General features: G+C 26.0%; 6 protein-coding genes across 6 annotated transcripts; 4 read left to right on the forward strand and 2 right to left on the reverse strand.

Moving 5' to 3' along the window:
- Window positions 1-79: 79 nt before the first annotated feature.
- Window positions 80-2155, forward strand: OCT59_016668 (uncharacterized protein). The gene has a single exon (XM_025315141.2). The coding sequence runs from the start codon at window positions 397-399 to the stop codon at window positions 1996-1998; it is 1602 nt and encodes a 533-aa protein (XP_025183487.2). The 5' UTR covers window positions 80-396; the 3' UTR covers window positions 1999-2155.
- A 210-nt stretch (window positions 2156-2365) lies between these two features.
- OCT59_016669 (uncharacterized protein) lies at window positions 2366-4179 on the forward strand. The gene has a single exon (XM_025324965.2). It carries the CDS (start codon window positions 2417-2419, stop codon window positions 4163-4165), a length of 1749 nt encoding a protein of 582 aa, XP_025183489.1. The 5' UTR covers window positions 2366-2416; the 3' UTR covers window positions 4166-4179.
- An 892-nt stretch (window positions 4180-5071) lies between these two features.
- OCT59_016670 (uncharacterized protein) lies at window positions 5072-6167 on the forward strand. Its single transcript, XM_025315143.2, has 2 exons — window positions 5072-5613; window positions 5702-6167. The coding sequence occupies exons 1-2, from the start codon at window positions 5145-5147 to the stop codon at window positions 5923-5925; spliced, it is 693 nt and encodes a 230-aa protein (XP_025183490.2). The 5' UTR covers window positions 5072-5144; the 3' UTR covers window positions 5926-6167.
- Window positions 6168-6825: 658 nt separating this feature from the next.
- On the reverse strand, window positions 6826-9831 carry OCT59_016671 (uncharacterized protein). The gene has a single exon (XM_025315144.2). The coding sequence runs from the start codon at window positions 9657-9659 to the stop codon at window positions 8013-8015; it is 1647 nt and encodes a 548-aa protein (XP_025183491.1). The 5' UTR covers window positions 9660-9831; the 3' UTR covers window positions 6826-8012.
- A 9188-nt stretch (window positions 9832-19019) lies between these two features.
- OCT59_016672 (uncharacterized protein) lies at window positions 19020-23554 on the forward strand (the record flags this gene model as incomplete). Its single annotated transcript, XM_066145841.1, has 19 exons — window positions 19020-19289; window positions 19371-19512; window positions 19586-19747; window positions 19821-19942; window positions 20019-20180; window positions 20260-20318; window positions 20389-20515; window positions 20606-20936; window positions 21014-21117; window positions 21188-21280; window positions 21350-21477; window positions 21558-21849; window positions 21927-22115; window positions 22199-22318; window positions 22394-22469; window positions 22546-22685; window positions 22752-22848; window positions 22932-22976; window positions 23074-23554. The coding sequence occupies 19 exons, from the start codon at window positions 19020-19022 to the stop codon at window positions 23409-23411; spliced, it is 2997 nt and encodes a 998-aa protein (XP_066003580.1). The 3' UTR covers window positions 23412-23554.
- Window positions 23470-25053, reverse strand: OCT59_016673 (uncharacterized protein). The gene is made up of 7 exons (XM_025309125.2): window positions 24905-25053; window positions 24768-24833; window positions 24618-24691; window positions 24430-24523; window positions 24021-24316; window positions 23779-23937; window positions 23470-23707 (listed from the first exon to the last, which is right to left on the reverse strand). The coding sequence occupies exons 1-7, from the start codon at window positions 24992-24994 to the stop codon at window positions 23704-23706; spliced, it is 783 nt and encodes a 260-aa protein (XP_025183493.2). The 5' UTR covers window positions 24995-25053; the 3' UTR covers window positions 23470-23703.
- Window positions 25054-25167: the final 114 nt, after the last annotated feature.

Here is a 25167-nt window from a genome sequence, read left to right on the forward strand (position 1 = left end):
AAAGGAAATTGTAAATAGATTGATAAATCTTGTCTAACATATAAATTGATTTTCTCACAATTATTTGCTTTTCTTCTCTACTTTGTTGGTATTTTTACCATTTACTGAAAGAAGATTTCGTAAATATTTATGTAGTACTCCTATAACAAATATTATATTTATAAAAAAAAAATCGTCCAATAATAAGATAAATGGAATTAGAATTTACTATATTTAGTATTAACATTCTTAGACTCTTTTATATTGAGTAACTCCTTAAAAAGGTTGTAGCAGTAAGCTTTTTTCTTTCTTTTATTCGTTATTTTTTTCTCCCTGTGCTTTCTTATTTTAAAAAAAATCTTTCTGATATTATTATATTTATTATATATTTTAAAAGATTAATAAAATTTTAACAAGATGGTTTATTTACCTGAGCTTTGTCTTGAACAAATATTTCGAGAATTGGAAGATGATGTTAAAACCCTTCATTCATGTATACTTGTTAATCGGTTGTGGTTTACCATGGCTGTATCTGAACTATGGAAAAATCCCTTTGATACTATACGATCCGGTGGTCAAAAAAATCAAAAACATCATAGATCACTTATCGAAGTTTATATCTCTTGTCTTCCAAAACATATGAGAGACAATATTTATTCTGGAACAACTAAATCACCAATATTCAATTATATGAAATATTTGAGATATATTGATATCGCGCCAATTTGTAAAAGTGTTAACAAATGGATATTATCAAAGAAAATTGAAGAACTTCCATTATTCAAATATTTACACGTGACTTGCGATAATTCAATTACAAGGGATTATGAGAGGACTATCGTTGAAACTTTATGTGATTATTTTATCTCCTGTTCGATACATATAGATGAAATTGATTTATCATGTCGTCCTTTCAACATATTTAATCACCCATTCGCTAATCCAAACTTATCAAAGATAAAGACATTTAAATGTAATGTAACTTATTTACCTGATTTGATGGAAGTCGGTATTTTCAAATCAGCTTCAAAGATCGCAAATGATATTCATTATTTGGAAATTCGATTCATATGTTCACATCATAATTATTTATCGGATGATTTAAATTCACCTGTTAAAGATGTAACAGAGTTTATTGAATCACAAAAAAATTTACAACATATAATACTTCAATGTACTTCAATTGAGTTCCCTATAATTTTGGTTAGTCTTTGTACACATACCAAAACTTTGACTCATATTGAATTATATAGGATTAACTTTGGATGTGGATTTCCACTTTATTATTTGGCCAAATTGGAGAATTTAAAACATTTTAAACTTGAATCATGTAGCTTTACTGGATTATCCAATAAAAATGTTGGTCAAACATCATTTCAAAAATTAGAATCATTAACGATCAAAACGACAACTATTCAATCAGATATATTGGAAACTTTAATTCGTCAAGCCAATAATAGTATTCGTATATTGGAAATAAGAAATTTTAGAGTTTTACGTGAATTAATTTATTCTTGTAGAAATTATTGTATATTATTAACAAGATTAATTTTATCAATTAATCAAGGAACTCTTTTATCAATAATTTCTATGATAACAACATGTAGTAATTTAAAAGAAATTCAAATTTATGATGAAACGTTGAAAGATGGAGGATTTTATATACCATTAGATATTAATTATAAACATACAGCTGATGAATTTATTTGTAAACTTGGAACGGCTTTACCAGAATCAGTTCATACGATAAGATTGGTTATGGATTGGTTTTATAAATCAAGTTCTCTTGATATATTTTTTAAACAATGTAATGCTAAAAGATTACAAAGATTGGAATTTAGTAATTGCTCATTTTTTTCAAGTAAACATCTTGAAGTTGTAGTTCGTCATTGTGGAGGGACATTAAAACATTTATATTTTAATAGTTATCATCGAATGTGTAGAGATGATGTTAAAAAAGTGAGAGAGATAATTCCGAATCTTGTTATTGGGAATAATGAATTTAACAGAGCATGTTAACCTCTTCCGCTTTGGTTAAAAATGTTTAGATATCGTTTAATATATATTTATTTTTAAATAGAGATTATCTTAACAATGTATATAATTGTAGACCAACCCTAATACATTGAATGATTGTAATAATAGAATATACATAAATGGTTAAGGTATTCTTATGTAGAATCACGCATCATTCACCATAAAACTTGTTTACAGAATGGTTGTAAAAATTTAATTATATTGTTTATTGTGATTGTATGTGATAGTAATTACATGGATATGCACCCTTATTGTGCTTATTGTGGTACGGTACGAACCATTTTTATAATAGCATCAAGTGATGTACATTTTTTTAATATAAAATAAGTTGGTATTATTATTTTTTTAAAAAAAATTTCTTATCACACTCTCTTCTCGTTTTTTTAATACTTTTTGAGTTATGGCCGCAGCTTCTTTACCTGAACTTTGTCTTGAAAGAATATTTAAATATTTGAGTAATGATTTAAACTCTCAATATTCATGTATACTTATTAATAAATATTGGTGTTATTCGCTTATATCAAAACTTTGGGAAAACCCTTTTGAATCTTTAAGAACAAAGAATAAAATCAATTTTAATTCCAATCTTTACCTTATTAATACATACTTAACTTGTCTTCCTCAAGATATACAAAATTTTATTGGAATTCAAGAAATATCCAAACCACCATTATTTAATTATCCAAATTTTTTACGTTATATTTCTACTCAAAATATTAAAAATAATGTTGTAAAATGGGCGAAATTAAAGAATATAAAAGAAACACCAAAATTTAAGATATATCTTTATAATGAAGAGAATAATGAAGTTCTAATTGAAGTTGTAGAATCTATAACAAGAATTTTAATTGAATATTTTTTTACGAGTTCAACTTATATTAAAGGAATTGATCAATATATTGGACGATACCTTGATATTTATCAATTACCAAATGCTGAAACAAAATTATCAAATTTACAAATTTTTAAATGTGGAACAGAAACATTTTCATCATCATCATCATCAGGATTTATTTCTTTTACTTCAAAAATTTCTAAAGATATACGACAATTAGAAATTCGATTAAAAGTAAAAGAAAATTCTAATAATAACAATAATAATGATGATAATAATAATAATAATAATAACAACAACAATAATAATATTGATAATAATTTTATTATACCATTAAAAGATATTATAAATTTGATAAAATCACAAAGAAATTTAAAACAAATTTTAATTCAATATAATCCAATATTTTATACAAAAAATGAAATTATTGATTTATGGAATAATTTAATGATTCATAAAGAAAATTTAATTGAATTGGTACTTTCAAAAATTAATTTTGGTTATAAATTTCCTTTGGAATTATTATCAAAATTTTATAATCTTAAAAAATTATCATTTGTTGATTGTGATATTGAAGATATTTATCCTTTAAATTTTATTCCATCTTTATATGAAGAATTTGATCATGATAATTATTATTATTATTATAATTTACAATTATTAGATGATATTCAATCTTTTAAAAAACTTCAATTTTTATTTATTAAATCATCAAATATTGAAATTAATAAAATAGAAATTTTATTACAACAAGCTTCTACTTCAATTCATTCTTTAGAATTATTTAATTTAGATACTTTGACAGATTTAGAAGATTTTACACATTATTTTTCAAATATTACTAAATTAACTATAGGAATTAATATGAGATGGATGATTGTTATTTCTATAGTAAAATCAGCAAATCTTTTAAGAGAAATTCATATTTATGATGGAAGAAATAATGATGATTTAGATGATTTACATTTAAATATGAAACCTATGACAGCTGATAATTTTCTTTGTGAAATTGGGAAAGTGATGGGAGAAAAAGTTTTTACTTTTAGATTTAATTTAGATTGGTATTTTAATCCAAATTCTTTAAATACTTTTTTGAAAAGATGTAATTTTAATCGATCCGAATCAAATCGATTAAAAATTTTAGATTTTAGAAAATTTAAATGTTTTAGTAATGAGCATTTAGATAAAATTATTGATTATTGTGGTGGTACTTTAAATTATTTTTATTGTGAAGAACATGATAGTTTTACTCAAGAGAATTTATTAAGAGCAAAACAATCTATTAGAAATGTTATTATTGAAAAGTGTAAATGATTGAATATAAGGATTGAATATTCGATTATTAAATATTGACTGTATATTGAATATTGAATATTAATTAAATATTGTATATATTGTATTGAATATCAACTAAATATTGATTGAATTTCTAGTGTTTAAAAGAATAAAAAAAAAAAAATCTATTATATATATTATACATACAGTAGATGGTCCAGAGTACGTTATTATATTTTTTTATTCGTATGGGGGTTCAATAATATGAAGATATAACGAAATTATCTAGATAAAATCTTTTACAGGGAATGATTCTTTTATTTTTAACTGTGAGCGTATTATGTATAAAAAAAATTCTGATCGGAATTTTCGAAATATTACAAGTTATATTAAAATTTGACAACGGGAATTAACAGCGGTATTATAAGACAACGGTATTAGACAATGGAATTATAATAGCGGTATTATAAGACATATAAGACACGGTATTATAATAGATAGACAACGGTATTATAATTAGACAACGGTATTATAATAGACAACGGTATTATAATAGACAACGGTATTATAACAGACAACGGATTTATAATAGACAACGGTAATTACGTTATAACAGATAATAGACGGTAGTATACGATAATACGATATTAACAAATGACGATATTTAACAAATGACAAATAACGATATTTGAAATAATAATTTACGTGTTTACCAAAAAAAGAAATTTAATTAAGTTTAAAATATTATTTTGTAAATTTCAAATTTTCACGTCATTATTTAACTTTATTTGGTTTCGGTAAAGATAAATTTACACACCATCATTTACCAATTTGGTGTATTGTAACGTGCGGATTTTTTAAAAAAACCCTCAAAGGTTATATAAATGATTGCCGTGATTGTCGATAAGAATTTTATCAATCTTAAAAAATTTTTGTTTTTCTTTCCCACATTTCCCTACATCTTTTCGAGAGAAGAAAAAAAAAAAAATAATAAATAAATAAATAAACAAAAAAAAAAATGTTGCCTCCCTCAACACATTATCCTCATTCTCCTTTTAAATCACATGAAAATCCAGTAATTTTCACTTTATATTCACCTTCTTACTCTGAAGAAGATTTTAATAATGAACATGATATTATAAATAAGGTTATATCTTATGATGATTTTAGCGAAATGATTGAAAATATGTTTGAATGGAATGTTATGGATACTTTAGGTGATGGAGATCAAATATTTTATATTAAAAATGATATGGAAGAAGACGAAGAAATGATTGAAGATGAAATGATAGAAGAAAACAGGGATCACAAGGATCGTAAGGACCAAATGGATCACGTGAACATATTTGAAAATTTATCAAATGAAGAGATTACAGTTGAAGAAGAGGAAGTTATAGAAATGTCTGGTGTGAGTGTATATGAAGAATGTTATGATATTGAAACCAAGTTTATTAAAGAAAGATTTGTTAATTATGGTGTATCTGGAGGTAAAATATCATGAATACACATATATATATATATATTTTTATTTAATATCAGATATATGTAAATAATATTCTTGTTTTCGATTGTTAGCATGTCCATTATCTGAGAATAGACAAAATAGGCGCGAAAATCTTTCAAGGGATGATAAAGAAGATTTAGTGAAATGTATCAAAGAGTGTCAAAAAATTAACGCGCAAAAATCAAAAGATCGTAAAAGATTAAGAGAAAATCGAATTAATCGAAATCAAGAAGCTCATGAACCTTTTAAAGGTAACCCCAATACGCAAGATGTAAAAACATGGTGTATTAATTAGGGAAATGGGAAGAGTTAATTATTTACTTTTATTCATTTGTAAAAAGTAAAAAAAAAAATTTTATTTCTAGAGAAGAAAAAAATTTTTTTTTGTATCAGTAATATAGAGCAAATAGAATTATGTTTGATTTGATTCTTCTTTTTCTTCTTCGTTTATTATATAGCCAATTAGATTTAAATATTTCTGAATTTTTTTTTTATATAATAAAATTTTTTCTTCTTCGTTTATTATAGCCAATTAGATTTAAAATATTTCTGAATTTTTTTTTATATAATAATTTTTCAAACTCGACTATCTTCATCTTAATTTACATTTGATACAGTAAATTTATTAGATATCGATAAATATCCGAATATTTATTTACAATAGATCTAACCAATCTAAATTTTCAGGTATTATAACCAATAATAATATATTATTATTAGCCATTCTAAGCCAAAAACTGGCTTGAGAAATTTATTGTTTATTCAAATAAGGAGTGGATCGTGATATACAGGGTGAAGGGGGGATTATTGTTACACAAGCTAATGTTACAACAAAGTTAATTTTTAGCGAACAAGAACGAATAATTGTAAAAAATTTATTATAAATTCATTAATAAATTTTTAATTAATTTATTTCCATTCTAAACAAAAATCCTTCCATGTGAAATAACAAATAACACGAGCAAGTGAAGGAGTTAAAAAAAACACGTATCAGGAATCCAAACAAAATGAATTACATTTTCTTTCGTCATAATTATATATCAGAGAAACAGTAGGAGTAAAAAAAAGGGAGGCACAAATTAAGGAGACCAAGGAGGTTAACTGAATGTAATTATTTATTAAATATGTACAAATTAATTTGAATAAAAAAAAACAAATAAAAGCTTCCTTCAAATTCCGTTAAAATCGACTCTTCAATTTGTTTAGTACGATTTTTATTGAAATTCCCTTAATGATATTCCTATAATGATATTCCTTCCTTTCATGATATTCCATCCTTAATGATATTCCTTCCCTTAATGATATTCCCTTAATGATAATCCATTAATGATATTCTATTAATGATATCTCATTAATTGATATTTCCCTTATTGACATTTCCCTTCATTAAGATTCTATTTATAGGCTTATTTGAGATCATCTGATATTGCCACAGTGGCTTACACGTCAAAAATAGATGTTCTAAAAAAAGAAAGTCAACAATTTTGCGTGCATGATCGAAATCAATGAATAAACTATTGTTGCAGCCGTTTTTCACTGAAAACAAAGAATATTCCAGATAATATCACAATCTAATTTAAGAAAATGATGAATTTATTTAATTTATTTTAAGAAATCCAGTTAATCAACTGGTTATAATAATTATAATTATAAATAAATAATAATAATAAACAAACAAGAACAATATATTCATGATATTCATGAATTATGCTATATTTGGAAATCATCATTATTGGAATAATGACTCCGAATCAGGCAAAAAATGGAAAGAAAAAGATGAATTTGTTTTTTTTTCTTTTTGAATGAGAAGGAGAAAGATTTCATTTCTTCATTTTATTCGAAATACTGATATAGTAAACAAAAAGATTCGCAAAAAAGAAATTCTTTAAATCTCATCATTTTCCTCTTTATGACGTCATTCATAGTAAGAAAATTATTGCTTACGTCATCCGGTTATTGCCGCAGATTAGCGGATATTAATAATAATTCGATTATCAATTACTAAGAGACTTTTATTGATATGCTTAAATTGATTTAGTTTATTTCTTTAATCTTAATTTTGAATTAATCTTATATATTCTTAAAATATCTTAAAGTTTGAAAAATTTTTCATACAATTTTTAATTACGATTACAAAACTCAAAAAACGATTATCCGTAACTTAGCGATTAATATAGCGATTAATATTTTACTTAGATTTATAAAAAAGCTTATGCAAAGTATAAACCGTAATAATGTTTAATTATATAAACAATAAATTTTATTACGCCATAAAAAAAAATTCCTAATATTTAGTTAGTAGTTATTTATAATACAATGCGTTATGTCTGTTATGGGATAATAAATAATAAATTCGATAATAAATTTGACAATTATAATTATTTACAATTGTTCGTTATGATCTTCTTCTATACCCAAAATTAAATTCACTTCATTATCTGTAGAAATATCATTTGAAGTAGAATTAATATAATAAGGTAATTGTTCGGTTTGACCTAATTCATTGAAAAGAGAAATTCTGCTTTCATCTTGTGGAGTTTGTTCTCGTTCACGTGTTAAAGATTTTCGAGAGTTATTACTATTGACATTATTCCATTGTTCAAAAGTTAAGTTCATTTGTCGTTGTTGTTGTTGTTGATATTGTGATTGTGCCGATGAAATTGTTGCCATATATTGATTGCCTCCTTGAAAAGAATTTTGTTGATTGTCAAATAAATTTAATGTAACGGAATTGTCCATTGGATCTTCTTTATGAAATACAAAACTAGTTTTGGAGTCGGGTTTAACCGGTCTATACATAATGTGTACACGGTCCGAATACGAAGTTTGTTTGGTTTTACGTTGTTTAATTGTTCGAGTTGATGTAGTCGATGTCGATCCAGTTGGTTCATTAATTTGAACACTAGCCTTTCTTTTCTTTACACGATTTTCTGTAGGATTTGCTACTTTTGATTGTTTAGATTTTGGTCCTAACTCTTCTTTCTCCTGAACAATTATTGGAGACGATTGTGTTTGCTCATTTTGTCTTTTAGTTTCTTCACGATTTGAAGAATCTTCTTGTATTGATTGTTGAGGTGAAGGAATCGATTCATTTTCATGACTATTTTCTAACAAAGAATTAAAAAATTGTGCATGATCATCTAATTGAATTGTAGAAGATTGTTGAAAACTATCCGAATTATTATCATATGGAATTATTGTTGAATTATCATCCTGCATTAAATAATTAAAAAAGTCCATGAAAGATTGTGATGATAAAATTGTATCATCTTCTTCAGGTTGAGGTGTAGTTGTTGCAGAAAAAGTTTGTTCAATTGAATTATTAGAAACATTATAAGGTAAGATAGAAGAAGATTCAATAACTGGTAAAGAAGAAGAAGTGGAACAATTCATATTTTGATCATTATTATTATTATTATCATCTCCTACAACAATTTGACGAATACGTTCCCAAAAATATTGTTGAACTGTAACTTCTCTATTTTGTATGAGTATTGTTAAAGTTATAAAGATTGTATTTAAATTATCAATACTAAATCTACTATCATTTGGATTATTATTCATTAAATTCCATAATTTTCTCAATAATAATGATTGTTCAATAGAAGTTGTAGGATGTACGAATAACTGAAAAAATTGATCTTTAAATATATTATTAACTTGATTAGCATGTGATAAATTAGAAAAAAATCTTGTCAAACTTATCAAGGTATTTTCTATACTTTCATCTTGTAAATTATTTTCAATTAAATCTGGATTATTTTTTGGTCTTCTTCTTCCAGGTTCAGGATAAGTACATTTTTCATTATGATCGAGACAATAAGTACAAGATGATTGTATCGCATAATTTCCATCACATTTTTTTTTATCACGTTTACATTTATTACATGCATTTGAAGATATTTTCCCTCTTTTCTTCTTTTGTGGACGAGAAGAAATTTCAGGAGCGGATTGATCTTCCCATGATTCGTCTGAATCCCCTCCCCCTTGTTGAATTACAGATGTAATAACTTCAACATTTTGTTCCATAATTTTAATAAGTATCTTGTTAAGAAATAACTAAATTATTAAATTCTGCAATTTAAAAGAAATTTTACGGATAAAATAAAAAAATATATAAAAAAAATAAAACCATATATAATCATAAAAAAAAAAATGACACTTAAAAGATAAAACTTGTAATGTTTATAAATAATAAAGAAAAAAAGAAAAGAAATAAAATTAAAAAATAAAAGGATGATTTATTATAAATTTTTTCGTATTTGAATGAAGATTTCTTCGCGAAAGTTTAAGTTATAAAGATTTGAAATTCTGAGAAAAAATTGTTAGCTCTTATATCATTTTTTTTTTTTAATATCAATATATCAATGGCTTGTAAAAAAAAGTGGCTTGTGTCACTTAATAATTATTACAAATAAAACTCCGGTTTTTATATTGTTATAAAGTAAAAAAAAAAATTTATAATAGTTAATATATTTTTAAAATAAACATATTCGGAAATAAGAATATCCTTAATATGACAATATTTAAACACTTTTCATAAATAATTTCATAAATAATTTTATCTCCGACTAAAGGAGCCAATAATAAAAAAATTATACTTATTCGAATGGTTACACGAAATCCAAAAAAGTGAAAGTGGAATTTTTCAGGTTTAATCCAAAATTATCCAACAAAGTTTTATGTTGAATCTGCGGCGAAATAAGTACATAATCTCACAGTCCGGAAAACTATCGCCAGACTTGAATATCCTTCTTTTTTTATGTTATCAATGTTTGAGTCTTTATGACAAAAAGTTATATCATTTAAGGTAATAATTATTGGTATTGATCAATCAAAGAAATTGTGATTATACAGGAAGTGATTATAGAGAGAATTTCTAATGGCGATGAACATCATAAACATAAGAAGCATTAATACGATTCCAGAATTTTCTAGTAAAAGTATTAATCTTTTCATATAATAGTTATCTTTGAAACATAAAACATCGTGTTCTAGAATAAAAAGAAAATTTTCCTTGGCAAACTCTATAAATAGCTTAAAATTGTTAATGATAATTTTTTTTGTCAATATATGTCAATATAATATTTATATATTTTAGGAAAAAAGAAATCCTTTTTTATTATCAAACAGTAACCTTGTGATCTTGTAAGTTGAATGAAACACACTGCACATGATATTTGTTTGTCTATTATAGTTTTTTTTTTTTTTGAATTTTTATATTTCGATCATCACTAACACCGCAGTTTATGCTGTTTACTGAAAATCCAATGTGGCGTGTAACCCAAATTTTTAGTGGATATTAGAGGATATATAATAGATTTGTTACAAACTTACGGATTAATGCGTTTATAACGTAACGCATTATATTTCTACTTGCTACATGAATTAATAACTATAACGAGAAGTCATTATAATATTCCTTGTTTAAAATGATATAAAGGAATTTACGAATATAGTTTCATTTCTTAGATCTTTTCTTTATCAACTAAATGAATTAGATTATCTTGCCATATTTACTCATATATTGAACAATATACTTTAGATCTATATTTAATTTGACACGTAAATATTGTGTGTGGCGTTTTTTAAAAATAAAACCAATTGATTTTAGTTCGTAATAATGCATAATATTATACTGAGATTACTTTAATTAAAAAACGGGTTATTACAATTAAAGTAATAAATGCCGTGTTAAGTAGTATTTAAATTTATTTGTAAAGTTGTAAACCCAAAATTTTTCACATGTAACTGTGTTTCATGTTTTTCATTTTAATACACAAAGAAAATCAAATAGAAATATTTTTATTTACCATTCAAAGAATATCTTGAAAATAGATTTGTTTTGTTGATTGTATTACAAAGTAGTTAACATGATATATATATGTTAATTCCGGAATACGAATCCGGTTGAGAAAATGTCCACAAACTCGTGTGACAATGGCATTTTAAGAAGGTTATTGAGCCATAAATAGGGGTAAATAATGTAAATAGTAATAATATTATTAATGTAAAGAATAGCATCTAGAGCTTGTGTAGAACTTTATTTACGAATTATTTAATTGGTCATCCGCCATCCTTATTAATACTAGATGATCTACATCATGCATCTATTTCCGGAGACAATGTAATTAACACGTGAGGCTTTTGTGGCTAATTGTACATCGTGTCACATTGGCTAATAAATAAAATAATTTCTTAAATATTTAGACTCTTTTGGATATGAAGAACTCTACTCTGCAAAGCTAACAAAGTCAGCACAATAATTATGTTTATAACTCCGCTATTGATTTAGGTTTAAAATTTAAAAAATGGTATTGTCTTTTTTTTGTTCTTATAAAATTTACATTAAGTAATCAACTCTTCAATAAAATGATTGGATTAAAAAAGAAAAAAGAAAGAAAAAAAAATTCCATTAATTAAATTGAGTTAATAGAGTTATTGCAGATAACATTCTTTATTAGGATTACAAATAATTATTATATATTCTAGGAAAAAAAAAAATTTGATTATGTCTTATGACCTATGCTATGTACAATTTTTATGACAATTAGTTTTTATAGCGCGATTAATATTTTATTCCGACGATAACCCCTTAAATATCACATTTTTGATTTCGCTCGCTTGCTTAGAGAATGTGACAACATTTGTTATCACATTTATGGTGTGATTAAACTTTGATCGAACATATTCAATATAATAAAATATATAACAACATTATTTGTTTAATGTATACTGTAACATATGCAGTAATAAATGTCCTATAATCTTTTTTAAGTCAATCCATTTTCGAATAATTAATTCAATTAATTGCCTATTTAGAACATAATATATGATGTACATTAGTTTAACTTCCGTAGGAAGGAATTTCGTAATTCAGAAAACGAAAACAGAAAAAAAAATATTATTTTTCCGTGTTAATCCCCAAAAAATTGCGATTTTTTTTTTCTAAAAATGCAAGTAATATCCGCATAAAATTAAAGAATCGTGACAATTTGTCAGCCCCAGTACATTATCGTGTACGTTATCCTAATTTGGTAATTAATTACTAAATCTGATCGTGGCTCAGTGATCGTAGTATTGTGTAAAAAAATTTCGGCCGGATACTCTATTATTTTGATGTCATCACCATTGTTGAAATCTTGATTTGGTCATCTTTTACCATTTTTGGTTTCGATTGTCAACTTAAAATTTTGTCCCACGTTGTTTCTGTGGCTGTGGCTAGAATTCTTTAACGTGTTTCGAGAGTCACCCGCCCGCTTCTAAAAATAGATTTCACCAGTTAAACACGTCCCAACACGTCCCAACACGTGACCGTGGAACAACACAAGGCGTGGCAAATAGGATTTTGATCCCAGATACTTATGGCGAAGGATGTGATGGTGGTGACAAATAAATCTATTTTTAGAATCGGGAGCGGACCGATCCGTTCGAAATATATTTTTTAATATTTTATTTAGTTACATTTTGACAATAATAATAATAATAATTAAAAACAAATTTTATTACTTAACCAATATTTTTAACCTTTTTTACATTTGTAATCTTTATAAAGGATGTTCATATTACTTCATTTAAAAAAAAAAAGATTTGATTAAGAGTTTCAAAATTTTAAATCGTTTAAATTACTCCGATAGATTAATTTTCATAAAATATTAAAAGTTTTACATTTGTAATCTTAGAAGGGATGTTTCATCATGAGTTTGCTCATTTTTTTTTTTTAAAAAAAAAAGGATGATGGATTTCAGATCCGGTAACTCCGTTTAAAAATTAAATTTTCTTTGAATTGAATTTTTAAATTAACAGTTAAAATCGCAATTATGAACATATATAGGATTTACTTTGCATAAAGAAATTTTACTTCTGAAATTATTTATGAAGTTATATGTAGTACAGAACATATCATTTTCATCTGCGTCATATCACACCAACAACAAAAGTCAAAAACAGTAATGTTTTTTTTTTTAATTGTTTTGCAAATAAACCCATAAAAATTTTACTTTCTAATTAATTAATTACCAATTGAATGCGATGAATCTTGAGTCATTGTTTGCACTGCATATAAAGTACTGTGCCTCTCGACCCATTGACGTATTTTATGCAGTGTTAATTATTATTGAGCAACCACAGACCCGCAGCAACACATGTCATGCTGCGAAATCAATTATGCGCAGTAGCCATGGCGTAGTAGCAATGACCCCAGTGTAAGATTATCTTTACCCCAAAGTTGTGAGAAATAATTAATAAAAAGGAATGATTTTCTTATTTCAAGTATTTAATGAAACAATTATGTACAAATTTCAAAACAAGATAAAAAACATTTAATCAGTTGGGTATTCTGGCCTAATTAATCCGCTGTCAATGATAATGCTTCTTTCTCGAGTTCCAACATTAAATTAGGAAATTGGGAACATTTCGTTAAAATCAAAATTTTCGTATGAACGCCATCATCCTACCTTATTGAAAATATATTATTGCGGGTCTTTTAACATAATATAAAAAGACAGGGCAAAACTGTTATTATTTATCGTAGATATCGTCTGTGAAAGAATGTAGCAATTTATGGATAAATTGCTAATATTTTTGTTCTATAGGTTAAAAAATAAAAAATATAGTGAAAGGTACACAAAATAGTAATACAGATATTAAAATTTAATTTATTCTTTTCAAAGCATTATAATATACAATATTTATGAATATGTAGACAACTCTTTTTGCTATATTTGAATATATATAACGCGGTTTAAACATTTTAATCAACTGACGCAGTTTATAATCAAAAATTCATCGCGAAAATATTCTTATCTCCTTACTTATTCTAATTATATTCAAAAAAAAAGCTGCAGTTCAGAACTTTCTATTATTAAAATTATTGATACATTGAACTGAATAGACTTTGGATCTACCGAAAAATACCTACAAAATCAAAAGAACACCGATGTATAAGTAACACGGGTCACTGTAACGACAATTAGTAAAAAAGGTAATTTATAAATAGCTGTCATCAAGAAAACGAATAGGAATTAAGGAATTTAACGTCACCCTTATTAGGGACCGCCAATCAGATACTTACCACCCCACTTAACATACTTTCCTCCAACCTCCAATAAAGTATGGATCCTTATCATGGTCCTGCCATGTAAGAGAAGATTTTGCGGCACCCTCATTATAATTTAACCATTAAATTATAATGATTCGGTATCCTGAGATGACGCATGTGTTATCAGTAAGGAACAGGTCTCTTACCTTGTTTTACTTTCATCTATAAATCATACTAAGGATGAGTTAAGGCTATGCCCTAACCACTATACCGCACCAAGGGAGAGAGTGTGTAAGAGGTATCTTAACGACTTAACAAAATATACATATAAAAAAAAATAAGGTTAAATATTTTTAACAAGAGCTTTTTGAGAAAGGAAGGTATGAAGTAGAAATAGAAAAGACAAAAGACAAAGGAACGAAACAAGTGAGGGACGATAGAAAAAGAAAAGAGTTTTTTTAAAAAATTAAAATTTTTTGGATAGAGAGGCCTTTTATAAGTTATAGTTAGAGTATAAAAATTATGACACAATCAAACAATAGATTTATCTACAGAGATCGTATAAAAAATTGTAATGATCAAACATTATTAGCTGGCGGAGATGATGTATTGATGTCCGCTGATCTAAAATTTTTCATAAACACGTGCATAATATTTTAGCTGATCAAGGTACAAGATTGTATAAATGTAAAAATATATATATATATATTTTTTTTAGAGCCTATAATTAGAATTACGGTAAAAAGAATAAGTCAACTCACGAAGATAGGTGCAAGTAACCAAATAGCTAATTCAAAATAATAGTATATTAAACCTCAATCACTTTTGATGTTCTAATAAATACAACGGTAACTATACAAAATTTTAAACAATCAAACCATGTTCTTCTCCGTAATTGGAAACGCCGAGAATTCATTTCTCTTGCTACACATGATTAGGATAATAATTTTTTCACGAAGTAATGGATCAACAGGGAGATAGCACCAGACATTCTATCTTCAAGTCTAATATTGACAAAAAGCCGAACTTTTCTTCCTTCCCGAAAACCTTTTTTTTTTATAAATTTTTGGCATAGCTGGTCTGTTGATACACGAGTTTTATGGTAGCCGTCTTTTTTACAGAAAGAAATATGTATTGACTAAAAACAGAGATGTCACTTTATAATACATTACGCGCGCACAAATATAGATTTCTCACGAAGTGCCTCATTATAATTAATAGTTCCTAAGCGGATTATACAAACAGATTAAAAAAATATTTTTTTTAAAGCAATTGAAAGTCGAATTAAAAGCGTTTTTTAACAATCAATGTCTAAAGTGCTATTCTTAAATCTTAATGCCATTCGTTCGTCTGCAAATGGTTGCTCGAATCAAAAACCATAAAGCGGGCGTATAGAATCTTTGTATCGTATAATTAATTAAAAATAGTCTATTTGAGTGATTATAAAAGAACTAAAAATAAAATTACTTTTCCACTTTTCACTTTACGATTATATCCAAATATATTCCCAAATATACAATCAACTATGACTAACTTCACCGATACTTAAAAAAGTTATTATTGTATCCTGTAGAACATTTACATAAACACATTCAATAAAGACCATTTAACCGTTACTTTACTTTGAGACTGAAATCATTTCGCATTCGAGTAGACCTTTTTTTTTTATACTTAATGTCCAATTTACAATGGTTCGCTAAACAATACTCCGATATAATGATATGTATAATATGTCAGGGTTCATATGAAAATAAATATCGTCATGACAAATTATACCGATATTTATACTCTCGTACAATGAGAAATAAAATTTTTTTGTTATATCAATATATATCGGTATGTCAAAATATTCGGCTACATGCGCCGATCATCGATTTTACAATTATGTTTAACAGAGTATTGTAATCTGATTAAAAAATATCCTTGTTATTATACATTATACATAATGGGTTATATTTATACTTGCCCTACCATATTTCTTGTTAAAAGAAAGACGTCAAAGATGAAATAAGTGTTCTTGCAAAAAAAAAAAAGTTTAATAAACTTCATTAATCACCATCTGAAAATGATCTTGGGCTTATGCAATGAGTGTAAGCAAACAGTGGCAGAATAAATGTGTCATGATAATTGAACATTCTCATTTTTTATGTAAAATATGACTATTAACAGTGGTGCTACCCATTATTGTTAGCATAAAATAAGTTGTATCTGGGAATTTCTATCCCATTTACAGTATAATCTCCAGATATAATCTTAACTAAGGCCAGTAAAAAGTCCTGTAAATACTGGCGTATACTAAATAGTTACTCCAAGCTTAATCTTCTGAGACAAATAAATTAGAATTGTCTTGCCAACATAATCCATCAATTATCACATATCTTTATTTTCTAAGTAATTTTTGAATGTATAAATACAGTATTATTTTTAAGATAACAGAAAACTTTCTTATTACTAATTGAAGATTGGAAACTTTTTGATTTTATAATATATAATCATTTTATTCTGATTTGCAAAATGATAAAGCAAATAAAAACCAAGAAGATTTTTCCAATTCTGGAGTTTAGCAATATGCTAACAACATATGTTTAGTTTATTATTAACTTTTTAAACTATTAAAGTATTAATATAATTATCATTTTTTTTAAAAAAATTTATTAATTGTTTAGCATTCAATTCTTTAATTGAAAAAATTAGAACTAATAAAAAAATAGTAACATTAAACAAGTAAATAAGTTGGAAAATTTTTTTTTGCAAAGGTTGAATGAATTATTTATAAAAAATTAAATAACATATAAGTTAACCTAATATAATTAGTTTATTAGCTAATTAATTATATCTGATATAAGATGATAACTTATATAAATTAAAATAATAGTATTTAATTTGCAATAAAAAAATATAAGATTAAAAATAGGTTTAACTATAAATTAAATTAAAATTATATATATATTTTACTAAAAAAAAATTAAAAATTTAAGCTTAATAATTTATTTAAAATTTATTATTAATTATATATATACTAAATAAATTGAGTTTTTGATTTTAAATTAAAATTTTAAAATAAAAAATAATTTTGCATTTATTTATAAAGTATTTATAAATATTATTTTTATTAAATTTTATAAATAAAAGAATAAAAGAATGTAAAAATAATATATATATATATAAAATAAATATTATAATTAATAATAATATAATTATAAAGCTTTCAGTTAATGAATCAATTTTATAGTAAAAAAAAATAATTAATTATTAAATGAAAAATAAAAATTTTTTTGTTATTTTAATACTTTTTAATTAATAATTTAATAATATAAATAATGGATTTATTTGCAATATATTTAATTGTTTTAATATAAAAATAATATTTTTTAAAAAAATATTATAAAAATAAATACTTTTTATAATATTTTTAACAATATTTTTAACTATTTTAATAATTATAATTAATAATTTAATAAAAATAAGATTAAAAAAATTAGACTAATAATAATAAATTGGTAAATCAGTTCAGTTTTTAGTAATTACTAATTTATAATTTCAGTTTGACTTAAATTAAAACCAAACTAAAGTTATATAATAATAATTAATTACAATTTTTAAATATTATTAACTTTTGAATTATTATTTTTTTTTTGCTATTTTGTAATAATATACTTTTAAAACAGTTATATATATTCAAAATTCTTGCTAATCATTGATTAAGGAATGATATAAGTGCTTTATGAGTTGTTTCAAGCAAAGTAATCAGATAAGAATTTGATAATTCACAATTAAAGGGCTTTGGTTTAACAATAGGAAATACCATAACTTCTTTTTATTGTTTAGGAAAATAGCCTAGTTCAATCAATTATATCTATTCTTTTTTTGTAATTTTAAAGCAATTTTAAATATAAAAAATTATGCACATTGGAAATATCTGCTGGACAGATGGTTGGCTCAGTTAGAAAGCATAATATATTATTTTTTAAATAAAGCATATTGCTCTCTTTAAGAGTAATTTGTCAAAAAAAAATTCAAATATATATCATATAATGTGATAAATCTTATAGTAAATTAAATTTAAATTAACAGTAAAATTTACTTCTAGTACTAATAGTTAAAATGATTCATTTTTTAAATTTGTTAAAATGTAGCTAACAATTTAATTTAACTAGTTAGTAAAATGGACAGATCTGTTGTTTTTTTAGGGTGCGAGTCATTTTGATTAATAGATGTGCCCTGCATATTTGTAAATTAAGATCGATCATTTTTTACAGCCAATCATATTTAAGCGAGGTACGGAACTGCATATATGGTGTTACCAAAATGATCTATGATATTTATCCGTCAGTTCTCTACCTTAAAAAATGGAACAAAACGAAGAAGTTATACAACAACAATCACCAAAAGAAGAAAATGAAGGTACCGAAGATGAATTGGTTGAAGAAAAGAGAGAATCTTCCTCTGAAGCTGAAACCGATTCTGAAGAGGAGGACGACGAGGACGGGGAAACAACCGAGGAAGAATCGATTGAGGAGGATGAACCAAAGTTGAAATATAAACGTCTTGAGGCTGATATTAGTGAGTTATTGAAAAAAGATGCCGCGAGTGCAATGTCTGTGTCAGATAGATTTGTAGTATGTATTAAGGTTTTTGCGAGTCGACGTTGATTAAATAGATTTCATTCAATATTAATTTTTATCCCTTATCAACTTAAGGCTCTTGGAACGCACAATGGAGATGTCTTAATACTCGATTTTGATGGCAATTTAAACAAACGCTTATCATCGCATGTAGCTTCAGTAACAGATATTGCCATTGAAGTATCAGGGGAATATATCGCCAGTGCATCTTTAGATGGTCTCTATTTTTTCAATCTGAACTTTTTTATCACAATATATAATGCGATCTAAATAAATTTATTATATCACAGGCAAAATCATCATTCACAGTTTATTCAATGATACAAAACCACAAGTCTTTAATTATCGCCGACCCCTTAAATGTATTTCGCTTGATCCTGATTTTCATAAAAAAGATACGCAACGATTTGTTTGTGGTGGTATGTCGGGTGTATTAAACCTGAATGAAAAAGGTAAAGAATTTTATTCATTCATTCTTCTTAAACTAGTTTTACATATATTTTTAATTTTTAATGATTCATCCAGCGCTTGTGACTCCTGTAGGATGGTTTGGTCAGAAACAAGATACAGTACTTCAACATTCCGGAGAAGGTCCAATTAGTGCTGTAAGGTGGAAGGGACCGCTAATTGCTTATGCTAATGATGAGGTATATATTAATAATTTGTTTTCTATCAATAAATTTTTTACGAAATGTATTTAAACAAATTTGTCAACATTTGTAGGGTGTAAAAATTTACAATACGCAGATACAACAAAGGATTACATATATTAAACGTCCACCAGATAGTCCTCGAGCTGATTTATATCGTTGTAATCTTACATGGCGCAATGAAACCACATTGCTAGTTGGTTGGGCAAATTTTATTCAGACTGCTGTTGTCAAGGTAATAGGATGGATAATGGTAATTAATTATTTTAAATTTTAACTTAATAAAACTTCTTCTTTTCTGTATACTTAATTAGGAATATGCTAAGCATGAAATTCAACCCGGTCGACCAACTCAATATGTTGAAGTTTCTACGTAAGGGTTTTTTTTTTTTAATTAAATCTATATCTAAAATTAATATCGTACATTATAAAATAAATAATAGGTTTCGTACCGAATTTATTGTATGTGGTATAGCACCATTTAACGATATGATACTCGTCTTAGCATACCTTACTGATGAAATTGTACAAGATATGGAGACGGATGATCCGTCTCAACATAGAAGACCAGTTTGTATTATTTATCATTACATCCATTGCTTCTATATGAATATGAAGATTTCTATTATTAAGTAGTATAATCATTTATTGAATTCATAGCGTGCCAAACGCCCGGAGTTACGTATCATCAATTCTCATAATGAGGAAATTTCGACTGATGCATTGTCGCTACATGGTTTTCAATATTATCAAGCGAATGACTATGAGCTTGATTATTTTCCTTCAGAAGACATGTTTTATGTTGTCAGCCCTAAAGATCTCGTTCTAGCAAAACCTCGTGATTTGGATGATCATATTAGTTGGTTATTAGAACGTTCAAGATATGAAGAAGCATTATCATCATTACAAGAAGCTCAAGCTTGGGGCGGAAGTAAGATCTTTAATTTAACAGATCTTGGTGAAAGATATTTAACTTATTTAATTGAAGAAGGTATTTGGTCTTAATAGCAAATTATTGTTCTATTCTTCTATTTCAACCTAACTTACTTTATACATTCATTTTATTAGAGGAATTTATAAAGGCCGCAGAAAATTGTGAAAGAATTCTTAAAGATAACCGTGAGCTATGGGAAAAATGGGTCTTTACATTTGCAAATTTGAGACAACTACAAGTAAATATTTAACAGGTTGATTATTTGTTTGGTGTTATCATTCTGTTAATTTATTTACTGTATTTATTAGGCAATCACCCCTTATATACCGTTTGAGAAACCGCAACTTAGTAGCACGGTTTACGAAATGGTTTTTGCTCACTTCCTAAATCACGATCATAAGGTAGCCTTTATAAAATTGTTGTTTTATTCTAAACGTATAATTTAATGAGAACATATCACATTTTTAAAGGCTTTGTTATATACGTTAACGAGCTGGCCACCGAGTATTTATAGCGTACAAAATGTTATCGTACTTGTTGAAGACATCTTTGAAAAAGAACAGAATAATCAAACTTTGATGGAATGCTTAGCAGAATTGTACGTTAAATTTTTAAGTTGCTACTAAGATTACAAAATGATATTTAAAATGATTATTAATTTGCTTAATTCTACTTCAGATACGCATATTGTGGCCAACCAGATAAAGCTCTTGAATATAACCTCCGATTGCGTAGACCTAATGCCTTTGTCTTAATACGAGAACACGGTTTATTTTCGGCGATCCAAGACAAAGTTTTATTACTTATGGAATTTAATCAACATTTGTTTAAAGGGGTTGAGAAGGCGCAGGATGAAGAGTTCGCAAAATTAAATCCAGATCCAAATAAACCACAAATCAAAATTAAACGAAAGAAACCTACCGATATGCAAGCAGTGCAATTATTAGTAGAAAATACCGAACATATTAGTGTAAGGATTCTGAATACTGATGCACCCTGAATTTGACTTGAAATCTTACATTATTTTTATTTTAATTATCACACTAGATCTCTCATGTCGTACGTCAACTGGAAAAAGAACCTTCCTTTCTGCATATATATTTAGATGCTCTATTTGTGAAAGATCATCATGCAGGATACGAATTTCATGACCGTCAGATTGAATTATATGCTGAATATGATTATCAGAGATTGATAGAATTTTTGAGATCTAGTAATTATTATACTTTGGAACATGTATGAATTGCTACTTAGTTACTTATTAATTATTATTTATTAAGTCGAATTAAATTATTAAATTATTATCTTCTTATTTTAAGGCATATAAAATATGTGAACAAAGAGATTTAGTCCCAGAAATGGTATTTATACTTGGCCGCATGGGCAATAACAAAGAGGCGCTTATGTTAATTATCGGAAGATTGAATGATGTCCAGCTAGTAAGTCTTCTAATAAAATTATAGAAGGTTATTTATTTTGAGAGTTAACAAATTTCTTATTTCTATATAAACTAGGCAATTGATTTTGCTAAAGAGCAAGATGATGATGTATTATGGGAAGATTTGTTAACATATTCATTAGACAAACCAAGTAATTTTTTTTTTATTTTATTATAATTTATTAATTGGATCCCAACTAAATTTTTTTTCTTGTCTAATTGATACAGAATTTATAATTGGTTTATTGGAAAATCTCGGCGGTGCTAATATTGACCCGATACAACTGATTAAAAGAATTCCTGATGGTATGGAAATTCCTGGTCTTAAAAATGCATTAATTAAAGTTCTTCAAGATTTCAATTTACAGGTATGTATAATACGCATATATATATATTTATTTATTTTATCCTAAGTCAAAATTATGATATTTTAGGCATCATTAAGAGAAGGGTGTCAGAAAATATTAGTTAGTGATAGTGTAGCCATGGCTAATCAACTGCAAAAAGCGCAAAAACGTGGCATTAGTGGAGGTTTGTATATAATTTATCTTATAAAGCTATTTTAATATTTTTTCGAGTATTTCATATATTTCATTTATTTTTATTTTTTTTAGATGATTTAACTTGTTCTATTTGTTCCAACCTTATAACCAAAGACGGTAATATACAATAATTTTATAATTTTTAATTTGGCTATTCAAACATATAAAAGTATGTCTTTTGATAAACTAATGATAATTTTTTTATTATTTGAAGTTGCCGCCGATTCAGTTTCATCAATAATTATATTCTTTTGCCGTCATGCCTTTCATGAAACATGTCTTTTAACTGGTGATGGTTTACCTAATCCACCAGAAAGCAGTGGGAGAATGTTAGTTGGATCCAAAGTTCGACATACTGTCTTACTTACATCTTTGAGTAAACCACCAAAATGCCCAATTTGCCACGATTCAGAACATACTCACGACAAACAACAAAAAGAAATGAAAACGGGAGTAGTTAAGACACCAATTCGCGGATTTGTTCGGGGACACAGTCATGGTGGATCAAGAGATGATGACGGAATGCCACCAATGGTTCCACTAAAACTTTAGATTTTATTAATGGACAATAAATAGTAACTTAACATTTGGAGTAGACTATGCCTGATTTGTCAATACACAAAATAATTAAATATTATTTTGCTATTTAAATTGTTTTTTGAATAAATTTAATTATAATTATTGTATTTTTAAACAAAATTTTTTCACAATCTATTCTATTATTAAATGATTATTACTTGTATGAATATTAAGCTATTGCTGCATTATACTATTTTTACATAATAAATTATTCTACTCCTATAATAATTGACCAACACATTAACCTTAATGTATCGTTTAATAATTAACTATAAAATAATCATGTGATTAATATATGGGCATATTTATTTTTTGATGGTGTTTTTAAAATAATATTTACCTCGAAGATCTTGGTGGTTGTTGATCAGGAGGTATTTCACCTTCCGTTAATCCCGGCCGATTTTCTACGGTATCAGGAATATTATTAAATCCATTATCAACAAATATCTCTTCTTGTAATACAGGAGGATTTTCTTGAATTCCTTCAAATAATCTTACGCTAAAAGAAAAAATTAAAATATAAATTAATATTTTTTTTTATTTCTGCATTATCTCAGCAGCAAAAATCGGGCTAAACCTTACATTATTCGGGGAGTTTTTAACCAACGTCTACCACCACTAATTCTTTCTGATGGCCAAACATCTTCAAAGAAATAATAAATATGACCAACAGCAATACCCATCATATCACTCATTGGAAAATGATTATTCAATAATAATGAAAATCCAAGTAATACCCAAGGTAAAAATGGTGCACTGAATACAAATAATCCAATAAAATTTAATCTTATAAGAGGATTTCTTCGTGACCATATATACACTAAAGTAAATGCAAGTGAATATCCAAGAAATGGTACATTGGATAGTGGGGATAAAACCTACACAATAAAAAAAAAAAGAAAGAAAATGAAAAAGAAAAAAGAAGAAGGTTTAGTATTAAATAAGTAAATAATTCTAAAAGATACAACCCAATTATTATCGTGAAACTTACTAGTAATGCTACTGATGATAAGAAAAGTAACCAAAAGTAATCGGCTGCTCGATTACGAAATGATCCTTCTTCTAACATTCTACTATATCTCACACTAATAATTTTTAATTAAAAAAATTTTTGGTCAAGGATAATATTGTAATTACAATATTTAAATCAAATTTTATTCTTCAGATGAAAAAGGATACAGAAAAAACATGTGATATAAGAAATCAAGTGAAAATGGCCCAAAATATAGGAATGTCGTTATAAACCGCCAATACTAATAAAAGTAAATCAGAAAAATAAGAAAAAAAATATACTTTAAAAAATTTTAAAAAGCTTAAATAATTTTTTACCTGGCGATCATAAAATGTTTTATCAAAAGTGAAATAAAGTTGAAATTGATTTACAAAACCAACTTGCTGATTCAAAGAATAAAATAAAATTAAATATTTGATAATGTTTTTCAGGTATTTAAAAATTCTTTACATACCACTGCTAAGCTCGTTAACACAGAAGCAGTAACGTATGTTCTTGTGACTATTGGGACTTCATAATACCATTCTTCAACAGGTATCGCCATTATACACAGAATATACGAATTCAATTTTCTAATTTCCTATTCTATGAAAGAAGTATTTTACTATTTAAATTAGTTTTTCGGTATACATTATAACAATTTGATTGGTTAAATCAGTTACTGTGGCAATTTCTTATTTGTCAATTTGTGAATCACGTGAATATGAATAGGAAAAT

Source organism: Rhizophagus irregularis, chromosome 25 (assembly GCF_026210795.1).
Source record: "Rhizophagus irregularis chromosome 25, complete sequence".
NCBI lineage: Eukaryota > Fungi > Glomeromycota > Glomeromycetes > Glomerales > Glomeraceae > Rhizophagus > Rhizophagus irregularis.

Excerpts from the sequence above, each read along its gene's own strand:
- OCT59_016668 (XM_025315141.2), top strand. The coding sequence starts at position 397 with ATGGTTTATTTACCTGAGCTTTGTCTTGAACAAATATTTCGAGAATTG.
- OCT59_016669 (XM_025324965.2), top strand. The coding sequence starts at position 2,417 with ATGGCCGCAGCTTCTTTACCTGAACTTTGTCTTGAAAGAATATTTAAA.
- OCT59_016671 (XM_025315144.2), bottom strand. The coding sequence starts at position 9,659 with ATGGAACAAAATGTTGAAGTTATTACATCTGTAATTCAACAAGGGGGA.
- OCT59_016670 (XM_025315143.2), top strand. The coding sequence starts at position 5,145 with ATGTTGCCTCCCTCAACACATTATCCTCATTCTCCTTTTAAATCACAT. Across the intron at positions 5,614-5,701 it reads TAATTATGGTGTATCTGGAG|CATGTCCATTATCTGAGAAT; the intron begins GTAAAATATCAT and ends TTCGATTGTTAG.
- OCT59_016673 (XM_025309125.2), bottom strand. The coding sequence starts at position 24,994 with ATGGCGATACCTGTTGAAGAATGGTATTATGAAGTCCCAATAGTCACA. Across the intron at positions 24,692-24,767 it reads AAACATTTTATGATCGCCAG|TATTGGCGGTTTATAACGAC; the intron begins GTAAAAAATTAT and ends TACTTTTATTAG. Across the intron at positions 24,317-24,429 it reads TATCATCAGTAGCATTACTA|GTTTTATCCCCACTATCCAA; the intron begins GTAAGTTTCACG and ends TTTATTGTGTAG.